The following is a 14,937-nucleotide window of genomic DNA, read 5'->3' as shown; positions in this document are numbered from 1 at the left end:
TATCTTCCTTCCTTAAAATCATTCGTTTGTCCACGTCTACGTGAGCTTTGATTGTGACGTTTTTCACTTCTAGGCCAAAAATTAAAAGAATGTTACAAGAAAACTTTCTTTTTAATATTTGGTCTTGGTATATGCCTTGATTTGGGCTCTATCCTTCCTGCATATCTTCTTACATCACTAAAATTAAAAAAAAAACAATTATATTTCTAAATGTAATTTATTTTGGTTGTTGTATCCTTTGGGCAAATCTTCCTCTATTGGAATCCAAATTCATTCTGGTAAATTTACTGCCACTTTCTTTTTTTTTTTTGTTGTTGTTGTTGAAACATTTGTGATCTTCCGTTGTCGGACTGCATACTGGTAGTTTTCTTTAAACTTTCTTCCTCTGCCTCGCGACTTTTTTGTAGTTTCATTCGCCCATCAATAAAAGTTAAGCTGACATGCAGTTTTTGCAAAACTTCAAATCCCAAAACCAGAGGGTATTTTGGAGCCAATGTTACAAATACTTCTTCTTTGACTTCTTTATCCCGAATATCCAAGCGAAAATAGACTGAAGTAGTCCCCAAAATATCATTTCCTTGATTGTGTGAAGAACGCATCACTGGCCTCAAGTTTAGGTTTTTCCAAAAATCAGTTGAAATAAATGAATATCGGTTTTCAGGTGATATAATTGCAGCACATTTTGTTTCATTAATGATGATGTCAACAGTTGAAACTCTAAAACGTTTTTTATAGATTAACATGTCTATAATATATACCAGGTAAATCGCATACCTATTTGAGGCTTCCATAATAATATCCTTCCGAGACAGAAAACACAACAAGAATTATAACCATGAAATCCAAATGAAATGGCTCAACTAAGTTAACTTGACAGTTGGCAATTTTAATATCCTTCCGAGACAGAAAACACAACAATAATTAACCATGAAATCAAAATGAAATGGCTTAACTAAGTTAACTTGACAGATGGAAATTTTGAAATCAATGACAGTTTTGAAATCAAGAGTAAGGCTTGTATCTTTCTTGACTGGCTGCGTTCAGCGAGAAAACCGATTACTATACCATGGAGTATGTAAAAATAACCATAGTCCACTCGATTCGCGTTCACGGACGCTGCGCTGCTCGCGCTATAGCGATGACCTTTAGCGCGAGGGAGGAGCCTGCGTTTTAGTTTCGGTTTGGTTTAGTTGCGCGCTGCCTTGTGGACTTATGGCATTTCGAAACATAGCCCAGTCGATTTTTGCCTCTACAAAGGATGACGGCGACATCGATGATCCTTTGGAGAACTTTAACCTTTTAATTCGCCTTGAAGAAGATAAGGACGAAGAAGATGCTGAGAAGAAAAAGAGGACTGCAGCCTCTTTAGCTTCGGGATTTTCTCCCTATCAATTATTCCCTCATATGAGCATTCCCGCTCTCCAGGGAAGTTTGACTCCCTCAAATTTCCCTCCTCAAACTGGGTTTGATACCCTTTATCCTCCCAAACAAGATTCAAAAAGCGTCAGGTCAAAAGTTAGTTTTGCAAACACTTTACCTAATCCCAGAGCAAGGGGGGCCCATACGCGCTTTTCGCGCGTCGAGTTTTCGATTTTCCAGACAACCGCGTTGGTTTACAAAGCTAGCACGGAGAGGCTTATAAAATATCTTACGTATGCCTGTCAGCCATCCAGTCTTTTCAGAAACAGCGTTATAGTGTAAATGTTGTACAAATAATTTTTGTTCGAGCATTTTTAATTATGAATTTTAGTTGATCGGTTAATGTGTTTATAAGAGTAAAAATAAATATAAATATAGGCACAGTAAATTTCATAAAATCCATTTATTTCACAGACAAGTTTTATTTCAGGTGCCTGCACATGGTACAAAATAACAATAACTATTCTAGCATATTAGTGCAAACTATTGATTATAATAATTATAATTGATTATTATTAATATTATAATTATTCTATCTCGTGAAACATGACAAGCTGAATCGACCTGTGCCCAAGCCGAATCCGAGGCTTACCGGATATTTTAATACGTGACAAATTATAGTCAAAACAAAATCGCTGGCCGTTAGCTTCAAAGCCAAAAATAATATTAATGGTAGTCTTAAATAACTATTATATTATTTACTTGAGATTCTCGTGTATATTTACCCGGATCAACTTTTACCGACCAGGGCCGTGACTCACTCACCCGACTCCCGAAGTATGTTGTCGGAGCCTCGGACTCTAGATCTCCCGGAGGATATTTGCCGTTTCGCGCCCAAAAGTATCGGCCAGGAACCGTTAACCGTTAAGCGAAAGATTTCTCTCTCCCCACTTTCATCGCAAGCGGTACGCGTCGCCTTGTTTCGTATGTTTGAGATATTTCTACCTCTCGCGCCTAGCTCCGAAAAACCGAGATTTTTGGGGTCTGTACGAGCCAACCTAATAGTGCAATTTTTTTGCGCATTTACAGACCTTTATCCCAGAGTAAGAACTACCGGAACTCATATGTCTCCGTCTCGTCCCACTAGAGATACTGGTTCCAATAAACAACCCTTTCAAATTGGACCAGATACTATGGATGAGGAATTAAGATCCTTTATGCTGCCTTTACTTCAAACTTTGGCAGATAATTCTACCACTCAGGCTAATACCGTATCTCAAAATAAAGCAATAAATACTGCAATAGCTGCTAGTTTGGACAAATAAGTCAGGGATTTACCTGCGTTAATGAATAGAAGTACAAATCCTCAAGTAGTTCAAACGGGAAAAGTCCCTATTGAACCTCCAGTAAGATTAGCATTTACGGGTTCCTCTAGTGATAATGCCTCAGAATTATTAGCTGCTTTTGAAGAATATGCTAAATTTCACAAGCTTTCGAATGAAGATAGGTTAGCAGCATTGCCTCTTCTTTTACGAGGACATGCTCTATACTGGTACAGGGATTTATTCCGTCAGTTTGATCAAAAGTAGATAGGGGGAAAGTAAAGCTCGAGGATGGTCCCCTACCTTTGACTGTGGATTTCCTCTAAGTTTAGAAGCTCTCTCTCCTCTCCCTTACCCCTATGCGAGTTAGCCAATGACGTTTGAGAAAGCAGCCCAACCCCTTATCGATTTTTTTGAGAGGTAGTTCATAGCGACGGCAGCGCCCCGGGACAGTAGCCGGTGAAATTGTCTGCTCTAAAGGAAAATTCAAATCGACCAAGTGTTACATCGTTTAAAAATTCGGGGCGCTGATTTTTATCCTTTAATAGTCCATGCAAAAAGAAATAAAGAATAACCACCACTATCTTCTTCATGTTTTGACTTAAGAAGATCACAAATCATATCATATAACAGTTCATTCATGGATCCATTACCTTTCATACAGTTAAATATTCCAATTCTACTTCCAGTATCGTCCGTGGTAAAAAGATCGTCATTTACTAATTTTAATGTTTCCACTCACAGATGTTGCTTTACCCTATATCCGTATGCAATCTTGTTAAGCCTTAGCTAGTAGGAGTCCTTTTAAAACTGTTTACAGAACTATTTTTCAGTTGCAAATAGGCACTAGCAATGTGCAATGCCTCTCCTACGCGAGGGGGTAGGAACTGTGAGAGAGAGGAAAGGGGGTTTCTAGGTTTTCATGGCGTGGGGGATCTTCCAAGTGCTTTACTTTCCCCCCTATCTACTTTTGGTATGATGCTATTTTTAGCTCAAACCCTAATCATCCACACTTAGCTTGGAAAATCTTTAAAAGACATTTTAAGGCTCAAATTAGAGATTCTGAAGCTGACTCGAAGCTTAAAATAGAAATTTCCCAAAGAAGTCAGAGGGAAAGGAATCAGTTGAGGATTTTTTCGGGGATGTTATGAAATTAAACTTAGGGATGACTCATCCTCTTTCCGAAAAGGAGTTAGTTCCCATAATTAAAAGTAATTTAAAGGACAAACTTAGAACTCCTCTTCTCTTTTTACAATTTACTACTATGGAACAATTACGAAATTCCTGTAGGACAATTGAAAAGGACATCCAAGTAAGGAAAAGGAATGCTGAGAAAAGAGAGAAAAACAAATTTCCCCCTAAATCTAAGACGATAACAAAGGCTGGGTCATCTTGCCCTGCAAATTGGGGGTCCGCTCATAGTGATTGTTCCCCTGGGCATTGTCAAAGCCCTTATAATCCCCCCTACTTCTCCTTTACATCCTAAATGGGAATATCCCTTAAAACCCTTAAGGTGGGTTTCCAAACGCGCTTGAACAGCTAAAAGATTGAGCTCAAGCTTGAAAATTTCAAGTTTAAGCTTAAGCTCGAGATCGGTACCATTTCCAAACTCGCTTTTTAAGTAGCTTGCGATTGAAAAGTAGCCCACTTGCGCTTGAAAATCGCGTCAAGCTTGTATCTGTCGTGTGTAGATATCAGCTGATGAATATAGTTTAAGCTTGATGACGCAATAGATGGCGTTGCTTTGGGGATATTTTTTAGCTAATCAGAACATTGGCTTGTCGAATATATGGCGGTCGGTTTTACCAATTTTATACCAAACTGTTTTTAATAAAAGAAGAAATGCCCACCCATAAAGAATTAAAAGACTTAATGAAAAAACAAGCCGAAGACAAAAGAAAAGAGTCGATAGCTATCAAAGAAAAGCTCATAAATAAAGTACAGGAAAATCCTGCTATTTGGGACAGAAGGTTGGAAGACCACAGGAAGAAAGATGTAGTGGAATGCCTTTGGGGAGACATTTCAACCGAAATGGGTTAGACGAGTAGGTATTATCTTAATGTTAGGAAAATCTCGGTTATTAATTACCTTTGGAATATTAGAAGAAAAGTGCAAATCACTATGGAAAAGTTTGGTTGATGCTTTCCGCACCCATTACAATGCAGTTACTTACTCGAAAAGCGGTCAAGAATTCGACGATAGCATTTTTGATTCTATACAGTGGACATTCTTCAAACAGCTGCTATTTTTAAAAGATGTTTTTACTAGACGAGAGTATGATAGACAGTGTCCTTATTTTCAACTAGATAGTCCGTTTATCATTATTTTCCTTTTCTAGAACTAGTTCCAACTTTCCTTCTGTGCAGGAATCTGAAAGCAGTGTTGGGGCTTCATTTGACGAAAGTAATGAATCTAGTAGTGAAGCATCAACATCCAAGAAAAAAGATTATGTATTCAGTGGCCAATCATTTTCATTCGCCGAGAAAATCTTAGAAGAGGTTGATGGTAATGTGGAAAGTGAGGTTGAAAACATAAAGTCAACAAATAGTGAGCCTCAAACTACAACCAAAAGAAAAGAATCGAATAAAATTTGGAACGCAAAAAATAAGAAAACTAAACCTGACAATAGGGAATCCTTAATATTGGATGCGATTGAGGCAACAAACAAGTAAATTCGTCATAATGGAAATTATTTATTCCTCTATCCAATTATATTGCATTTTAATAAATTAAGAGCATTAACAAAAGAAGTATCATCATCTGAGATCTTTGGGGGATATAATGGTAGGTTACACGAAGCTGTTCCAGATAATCTATGGTTAAAGTGTAAAATGGAAGTCATCCAAATTATGTACAAATATGCCAATACTGATTCATCTTAAAATTTTTATTAAAAATTAAACGTTTTGAACAATATGAGTCTTCTTTTGCTAATTATTTTTATCGTTGAACCCCTGGCAAGCCCCATTGCCATGGAACTTCTCCATTGTCACTTGAAAAATATCTAGTGAAAGCTTTTCGAACGTCACTAGCTACCAAACTAAAATTGCTTGCGTTTGTTGGTTCAAAAGTGGTCAATCGTCTTGCTGGCATACAGCCGAGGATTTCCCTCCACTTCCCACGCTCGACATTTTTTAAAGAGTCATTACTATCAGCAAAACCAGCTGGACAATATATTTTGAATTTCTCCTTCTCTTCCTCAATTAAAGACAATTGTGTAATATTACACACGTTTTCACTACCATATCCACATTTGATGGTTTTGAAAGAATAGGACCTCGGAAGATTCTCCATCTGGCAGCCAAAATCCCAAAAGCGTTCTCGCTACATCTTCTGAAAGAATGGTTAAGATTACTTAACTTCCTAGATAGTGAAACAACCCAAACTCTATTAACTAAAATAAGTACCTTGCACGGCTTAAACGGTAGTTAAAAATTCTTTTTGCAGAATCCAACTCATTCCCTGGGTATGGTCGCATAAAATTAGGCAAAAGCTGAAAAGCTTCGTCACCAAGAAGAACATGGGGAACAACTATGTCGCTATTTGGGGCTGCCCTTGGTAGTGGAAATCCATCTTTCTGATTTTGTACAGCTTGACCAAACGGAGACGATTTGAACATCCCCCATCAGAATGCGATCCATAACCACCTATGTCAACGACAACAAATCGGTACTTGGCATCAACAACAGCCATGAGCACTATAGAATTATAGCCCTACAATTAAATAGGAATAAACTGAGTAATTTTACACAACTATATTTATGCATACTTTATAATTGTTCCACTTTTCCCTGGTTGCTGTATCATCACATGTTTTCCGTCTACGGCACCGCAACACATTGGATAATCCCATAACATTTCATATTCCTTTGCTATTCTGATCCACATTTTTTCATCGGGTACCTTTTATCGATAAGATGATATCAATAAAATTATGTTCAAAAACGATTTCTGAGGTTTCCTTAACAGGTAAATAAACTGATAGCAAACATTCCCAAATTGCGGCAAAAGTCTCTTTGATTATTCTATGAGCTGTTGTTTTGCCAAGACGAAAAGCGTATGTCATATTTACGAGGCTGGCACCAGATGCTTGAAAACTTGAAGAGAATATGAACATTTCGTTTCTCTAGAAATGAAACTATTTATTGAAATACGTGAAAACTTTACCTTAATGTCAACGCTAATCGTTCTCCTGGTGAAATGGGAGAGCGACTTGGGGGATACTTCTTCAATTTGTCCTCAATCATTTTTAAAAGTTTATCGAACAGATTTGGATTCATTCTCGTAAAATTCCTGAATTTCTTATGGTCATTTGTCCTCATGCATTTCAACTTCATTAAGTTAAACAAAGAAAATGTATATTTAGTTTTATGTCGTCCAATGGTACAAATATAGCCAAGGCTTTGCAATGCTTACAAGTGTCGCATAATATCCTTCTGACTTTCTTTTTCGCCAGATTGGATGAATCCAACAACGTCTATGGCCGTACGTTCTTTTTTGGACCCGAGAAGTTGATAATGAAGTTGAATTAACAACAAATTCCGTTTAATGAGCAAACGTCGTTTTCGCAAGTTGATAATCGCCATTTTGATTTCAGAATTTTTTGAACTACGCAACGCCACCTAAGCAGCTATTTTTTGATTCTTTGGAAACAGGTAACGCTTGTGCTCATACTTATGCTTCGGCGCAAGATGGCACTAGTTATAGTAGCGCTTGAGACGCGTGGATTTTGAAATGCTCAAGCTCAATCTTTTTGTTTTTCAAGCGCGTTTGAAAACCCACCTTAAGACTATAGACGATTGATAAAATTATAAAGGTAGATCCAGAAGAGACAGACTTTGTTTGCAAATTTCCGACTGTGTTTGTACGACTTGTAGATATTGCTCTAAAAAAATAGTTTTTTCGAGCCAAATGTGGGTTTGACCTTCACTTGTAGCATGTGATCAAGAAGAAAGCAAAGTGTTAATGATGGTAATTTATCGAATAATTAATTACTCTTCGGAAAAACCAAGATTTGCGATTAATTTTTGTGGTTTCAGTAAGATGAATATTAGAAAATTTACCCAAACAAATGTTCCGCACTTTGTACTTCTTCATACGGTGTTTTTGGAACACTCGTGAACAAAATCAAGCCTTATGAATCCTATAATAAACCCACCTTATCCGCGCTGTTTTTCCTAAAAATATCCCAGGAGTTCAATTGTATCCATTTGAAATAAAATTTATACTAAAACGACCCATGGATGGTCTAGAAAATTTATTAAATGGGGATCTGATATCTAAGTATGTCAATAAATTATGCAAATGAAAATAATGTGGAAGATGTAATGGAATTCTTCCAGGATAACCGGAGTACCTCAGATTTCCAGCGTCAAATAACTGCTACTATTTGGAAGTTTTTTCCACAAGAGCACCAGCACACTCGATGACAACTCACTACAACCATTACCGATTATTTTCTAAAAGGATGTAATTATCAACTAGCAGTCGGTGGTAGCCTAGGTGGTGAGGTCTCTTATAAATATTCCGAACGCTTAACCGTGACATCTGGCTTCATTGGAGCTGGACTGACAATAGTGGGAGATTTAAACGCAGCATCAGTTCTCATACCAATATATAAAAAATCCAAGGACCAAATTCTAGACAAGCTAAAAGAACTATTCACTTTGAAAAAATATAGCACGCCTTTTTGTTTTCATGTTGCGTTTGTTTTTTAAAGATTTTTAAGATAAAGAGGCTCAAATAAATCTCTTTAGTTAAGTATTACCTGGTGTGAGAGTAGTAGGAATGTTTGGAAAATGGAAATTGAGAATGAACTATTTCCCCAATGAAACAATCCCAAATGAAGAGAAACTCTGTGCACTAATGGTATTTCATCCGTTTTTGTGATTATAATGTTATCTTGGAATTGCAGTTATATTGCTTTCTAGTATTTTGTTAATACTATAAAGAGATGACATTTGTGTTTCGTTTATTGTCATGTCTTGTGAAAAAGAAAAACTCAAAAATGTTTTTTTTCCTGTCATGGACATTTTTAAGCGTTAACTACGCTTAATCTTTTGACTACTATGTTAATAATCTATATCTATATAAATCAAAGTCCTGACGGACTGATAATCAACGCCGAGCCCAAACCGCTTGCCCTAGAACGCAGAAAATTTGCAGGAACGTTACTCATAAGTAGTAGGCGCGTACTAAGAATGATTTTCCAATCTGCCGACATCTTAAAAAATGGCGCCCAGAAATGTAAAAAATCTTCCCTATGCAACCGATTTCAAAAATATTTAGTACACTGGTTTCTTTTAACCTATAGATGGGCTGAATGGTCTTTTGGTTTCGATTTCTTGCCATCTTTAAAAATGGCGGCCGAAAACTTAAAAACCCTTCTTTATAGAACAATGTCCGCATGAAAAGTTATAAAAAATGTCCAGACGGGCTGACGGGCAACGCCGAGTGCCTTCGCTCCTAGGGTGTTACAAAAATATTAGTCATCAGTATAATATACCCATTCTATATATCCTTTTGATAGAAGTTCTTATTACACGCGAGCGACGCCGCGGGTAACAGCTAGTATCTATACAGGGTGTTTCTGAAAAGTCCATCACAAATTAAGGGGCGTGTTTATGGGACCAAACTGAGCGGAAAGTACCAAAGAACATGGGGTGTACAACATTTTGTTACGGAGATATGGCCTTCCAAACATTCGCCCCTAAAACAAGGAAATATCCAAAAATGAGGAGTAACACTTAAGACCGACTAACCAGCTTGTTTAAAATTACTAGACAATTTCAATAGCCTTTAATCGAACAATTGATTTCTACCTTTACTAATCAGAAGCGTATAAATGAGTAGAAGTATGCCTACGGTGGTAATGTAAAATTAATCCCAAGTGACATGATGTTTCAAGATCTTCCCAGCACCAAGTAAAATGGTTCTGATTGAAGGGACTTTTATTAGCACAGCGTAAACAACGTTATTTTCAGGAATTAGTCCAAATGTCCACGGGCGGCATTACAAAAACGAGGCAGTCTTTCGAATGATACTTGGACATGTTGGAAGATCCCTGGCTTGTTCCTGTTATCTCAAACCGTAAAAAGCTACGCAAATCTTCATCATCACGGACAACACTCTTGTACGTTAGGTATGACCTTGAGAAAACCTAAAAGGACATCTCGAATGTATTTGAAAAACCCATCTCCAATTAAGGGGCGTGTTGTTTGTTTCCAACAGAGTAAACTCGCCCAGAGAACAATTACAATGCAGAGCCACGTTTCGGCGTTAATGGCCCACAAAGGTGGTCCCAAACAAAAGAACAAACTTTAATTTGTTTCGTTCAGTAAGTGTTTCATGTGTCATAGATAAAACGCCATGATTAATGCACGAAGAAAATGTTATTGACAAGTTTTCGGACCGCGATGCTGAAATGTGGTGGTGCACCATCGTGCATGAACCACATTCTGTTTATTAAACCTAAGGGTACGTCTTCGGGTAGTTCTGGTAAATCGTCCCGTAAGAACTACAAGTAAGCCACACCGTTTAACCTGGGCTCTAGGAAATACGGCCCAATTAAATTGTCACCCACAATACTACACCACACGTTTAAGCTGAATTGTACTTTGTGAATTCTAACGCAAGTTGCGTGTGGTTTTTTCTTAATCAGCAAACCAATTGGCGGCTGCTTGTTTTTGGATCGTCCTCGAAAATAGTGAGAACTTCGCCTATTCTTAAAAAACAGAGCACTAAAACAGAGCACTATGTTTTTTAAGAAAGGAATAAAAGAGGTTTCACGTACATGTGTTTGTTTTATTAAACTCATAATTCAACGAAGTCTGTTACAATGCCTTTCTTCACAAATGCCGAATATGCGGATATGCACCTAATGTATGGACTAGCCGAGGGGAATGCCGCTGCAGCTGTACGCTTGTATCAGGAAAGATTTCCGCAGAGGCGACTACCAAATCGACTGACGTTCGAGGCTGTGGACAGACGTTTGAGGCAAGATGGACGAATCCAACCGGCTGGACCTCAACCTAGAGCGAGAGCCATCCCAGAGGCCGTAGAAGACGAAGTTCTCACCATTTTCGAGGACGAGCCTGAATCAAGTACCCGCCAAGTTGGTCGCCGATTAGGCGTAAACCACACGCTCGTGTGGAAAATCCTCAGAAGCCACCGGTTTCATCCTTTCCATGTTCAAAAAGTTCAAGGTTTGAATCCAGCGGACTACCCACGACGCACGGCGTTTTGTCAGTGGTTTCTGGCTAAAGTAAACGATATCGATTTCCCACGGGATTTGTTGGTTACTGACGAAGCTAACTTTTCACGGGATGGTATTATTAACTTACATAATAAACATCAATGGTCCCAGCTAAACCCCCACGCAACTTGCGTTAGAAGTCACCAAGTACAATTCAGTTTAAACGTGTGGTGTGGTATTGTGGGTGACAATTTAATTGGGCCATATTTCCTAGAGCCCAGGTTAAACGGTGTGGCTTACTTGCAGTTCTTACGGGACGATTTACCGGAACTACTCGAAGACGTACCCTTAGGTTTGGTAAACAGAATGTGGTTCATGCACGATGGTGCACCACCACATTTCAGCATCGCGGTCCGAAATTATCTTAACGCGACCTTACTTTTGCGGTGGTTAGGTCGAGGTGGACCTGTGGAGTGGCCTGCTCGATCACCCGATCTGAACCCTTGTGATTTCTTTCTTTGGGGCCACCTGAAAGACTTAGTTTATCAGACTGAAGTGCCCGATGTTGAAGAGCTACGTCGACGAATAATTCACGGCTGTCAAACAATTCGCGAAACTCCAGGCATTTTTCAACGTGTAAGGGAATCATTTGTAAGACGTGCTAATGTGTGCCTTAACGCGGGTGGTGAACACTTTGAACAATTTTTGTAACTAGTTGCAATTAAATGTTAAAACTTGTCAATAAATTCATTTTCTTCGTGCATTAATCATGGCGTTTTATCTATGACACATGAAACACTTACTGAACGAAACAAATTAAAGTTTGTTCTTGTTTTTGGGACCACCTTTGTGGGCCATTAACGCCGAAACGTGGCTCTGCATTGTAATTGTTCTCTGGGCGAGTTTACTCTGTAGGAAACAAACAACACGCCCCTTAATTGGAGATGGGTTTTTCAAATACATTCGAGATGTCCTTTTAGGTTTTCTCAAGGTCATACCTAACGTACAAGAGTGTTGTCCGTGATGATGAAGATTTGCGTAGCTTTTTACGGTTTGAGATAACAGGAACAAGCCAGGGATCTTCCAACATGTCCAAGTATCATTCGAAAGACTGCCTCGTTTTTGTAATGCCGCCCGTGGACATTTGGACTAATTCCTGAAAATAACGTTGTTTACGCTGTGCTAATAAAAGTCCCTTCAATCAGAACCATTTTACTTGGTGCTGGGAAGATCTTGAAACATCATGTCACTTGGGATTAATTTTACATTACCACCGTAGGCATACTTCTACTCATTTATACGCTTCTGATTAGTAAAGGTAGAAATCAATTGTTCGATTAAAGGCTATTGAAATTGTCTAGTAATTTTAAACAAGCTGGTTAGTCGGTCTTAAGTGTTACTCCTCATTTTTGGATATTTCCTTGTTTTAGGGGCGAATGTTTGGAAGGCCATATCTCCGTAACAAAATGTTGTACACCCCATGTTCTTTGGTACTTTCCGCTCAGTTTGGTCCCATAAACACGCCCCTTAATTTGTGATGGACTTTTCAGAAACACCCTGTATATTACTAATAGATATAGCGGAACGAATAGTGATATTGATTACGTTATTTACAAAGAATAACGTATCTATATACAAGTCCTTGTTGGAAATTCATTTGACATTTTTAGTATATAACATTAGCTCTAGCTATTTCTATTCGCGTTTAATATTGGCAAGCGAAAAGGATAACATATTTGTTAATATTGGCTCTTGTCCATAACCATCGATGCAAGCTTTATTTCTAAAAGTGGTGTCTCTCGCACAATGTAAAGCAACGTCGCCGTTACTAACGTATATCTATAAGACGTTTATATTTAATTCCGTGACTAAATAGTATCTGGCTTTGTTTAATATTTAAAAGAATGCTTCAGGATGAACTCGAATTAGTCGTTATAGCTCTTTCCGACGAAACCATGGTTTAACTACGAAGGTGTCATCATTTTACGGCTTTCATTACTCTTTGATTCCCTGGTGGTTCAATGTTAAACGACACCAAGACATAAATAAAATAATGTTTTTGAATGGTTTTAAAAAATGATTTGAACGAGACAGCCTCTCAATAACATTTTAAACCTTCAGTGACGGGGCGTGCCAACATAAGTCAAAATTTTCTACTGGAGCGGGGGCAAAATGGCTGCCTAATGTTAAAGTCCCATAGAGTTAAAAATTTGAGCGCGGGCCTTTGCCCCCGCTGCCCCCGTTGTTGGCACGCCCTTGCAAGTTCAGTCTTAAGCTTTGTCCACATTGAACTCGCGCTCGCGTGTTCGCGCCTTCGTCTTGTCGCATCTTTGCACCAGAAAAATATTTGCACTTCGGTTCTGATACACGGTAGAATTTTGCTTTTCCCATTCTGAGAGCTAATAAAGTTTGAGCAATCATTGCACCATCTGCCCTTCTTCATCGACGTTGTCCAAAGAGAAAAACGAAACTAATCGCCCTAGTCTTGCTCTCGCCTGTGATTGGTGCTTTTCTCGCGAAGGCGCGAAATTCTTGGCTTAGTTGCAAGAAATTTGTATCTTCGCGAGGTGAGGACGCAAAGTAGCGAAAACCCAATGTGGACAGTAGCGCGATCTTGCAAACAATCAAAGCGAAGATGCGAACTCACAAAAAGTGTGTCTGGACAGATCTTTAGAACTTGTCGACCCGAGAGATTAAAAGAGTGTCAACGGATGTTTGTGTATGACGAACGTTACAAACGCGGTGGGTAGTAACTCCGCTTTGAGAAAGTGGCAATCATTTTAACACACTTAGGTTTACTGAAAGATATCGGTGCCACATCAACAATATGTAAATCAGCCTGACGTTAATACAATAAACAACCCAACGTACAGATTACGTTTTTCCGAATACAATTTTATTTACAAAAGACATCTAAATCTGACGCCCACCACGATTTCTGGCTCATAACGGCGGAAATGGTTTCCGGTTTCAGTGACCCGCCCTTTGGTGAGACTAGATTTGCACCCTTGGAAAAAATCCTTTCCGCAGGAACTGACGAACCTTTCCAAATAGTCTCTTGCCATTTCCCTAGTAGCACTGCCGACGTAGGGCCTACATGGTTGGCTTTGTGTGTTACCGACGAGTTGGTAAAAAGTCACTAATAAGTCGGGAGAGTAATGGTTTGAAAGTCGAAATGTCCGCCTGGAGGGACGACGGCCCGCCGGTTTTCCTACTGTTTTGAGGCTACTATAAAACGACTGTTGGCCGACTATATGTCGGCGTCATTATGCCTACCTAAAGCCGCGCTCAATCCGACGATTTCGCGGCTTTTTAGTATAGGAACGGTAAATCGTCGGTAAAGGGCAGGTAGAGTAAGGGTTTGAGAATCGAAATGTCCGCCCGGTGGGACGACGGCCCACTGGTTTACACGACACGAATGAAATACGACTCTCATCCAACACGTTTGAGAGTCGACTTAACCGCCTGTCAGCAAGAGGTCCGACGCTTTTGCGATGACCAAACCTTAACTCGAGGCCCGACGGTTTTGCGACGATCAAGCCTTAACTCGAGGCTTCATTCCTTTATAATAAAGGATACTGATACCTAGTATTGTAATTTCTTTATTACATTTTCAATGAAAATCGCTTTAGAATTTGTACTTTGAATATTCCAAGTAACATACAGGTTGAGCATCAATTATAACAATTTCAAATAGTAAACAATGTATTCGATATTACACGACTAGTCGAATGGAAATATTAGCTGCCTTGCTAATTGGTTTTAACAAAAAGTAAAATTTTTCAGGGCTAGTATAATATTTACATCAATTAAAGTATTTATTATTATTCATTGTTAATATCTTCGATGTGGCCAGTTGCTATCTCTTAAATTACAAAAATCTTAATGAAAAATATGCACTTACAGATTTTTTAAAGAAAAAGAAAAACATACAATTCTAAAGGGTATTACTTGACACATTTTTCTCTTAAAATGTTTGAAACCGCATACAAATTCAGTATTATTTTCACAACCAAAAATCTTTAAAATACTTAATATATAAGGTTTTTGAACTCCAAGCGC

General features: G+C 38.5%; 1 protein-coding gene across 1 annotated transcript; it reads left to right on the top strand.

Moving 5' to 3' along the window:
• The first annotated feature begins 9,320 nt into the window (after positions 1-9,320).
• On the top strand, positions 9,321-12,839 carry LOC149621868 (uncharacterized). Its single transcript, XM_089853630.1, has 3 exons — positions 9,321-9,822; positions 9,912-11,156; positions 12,779-12,839. Exons 2-3 carry the CDS (start codon positions 10,519-10,521, stop codon positions 12,837-12,839), a joined length of 699 nt encoding a protein of 232 aa, XP_089709756.1. The 5' UTR covers positions 9,321-9,822; positions 9,912-10,518.
• Positions 12,840-14,937: the final 2,098 nt, after the last annotated feature.

This window comes from Phalangium opilio, unplaced genomic scaffold, assembly GCF_054372755.1.
Source record: "Phalangium opilio isolate 3A_F unplaced genomic scaffold, DU_Popi_V2 ptg000200l_1, whole genome shotgun sequence".
Taxonomy (NCBI): Eukaryota; Metazoa; Arthropoda; class Arachnida; order Opiliones; family Phalangiidae; genus Phalangium; species Phalangium opilio.
The sequence above is the reverse complement of the archived record's forward strand: the minus strand, read 5'-3'. Positions and strand labels throughout refer to the sequence as shown.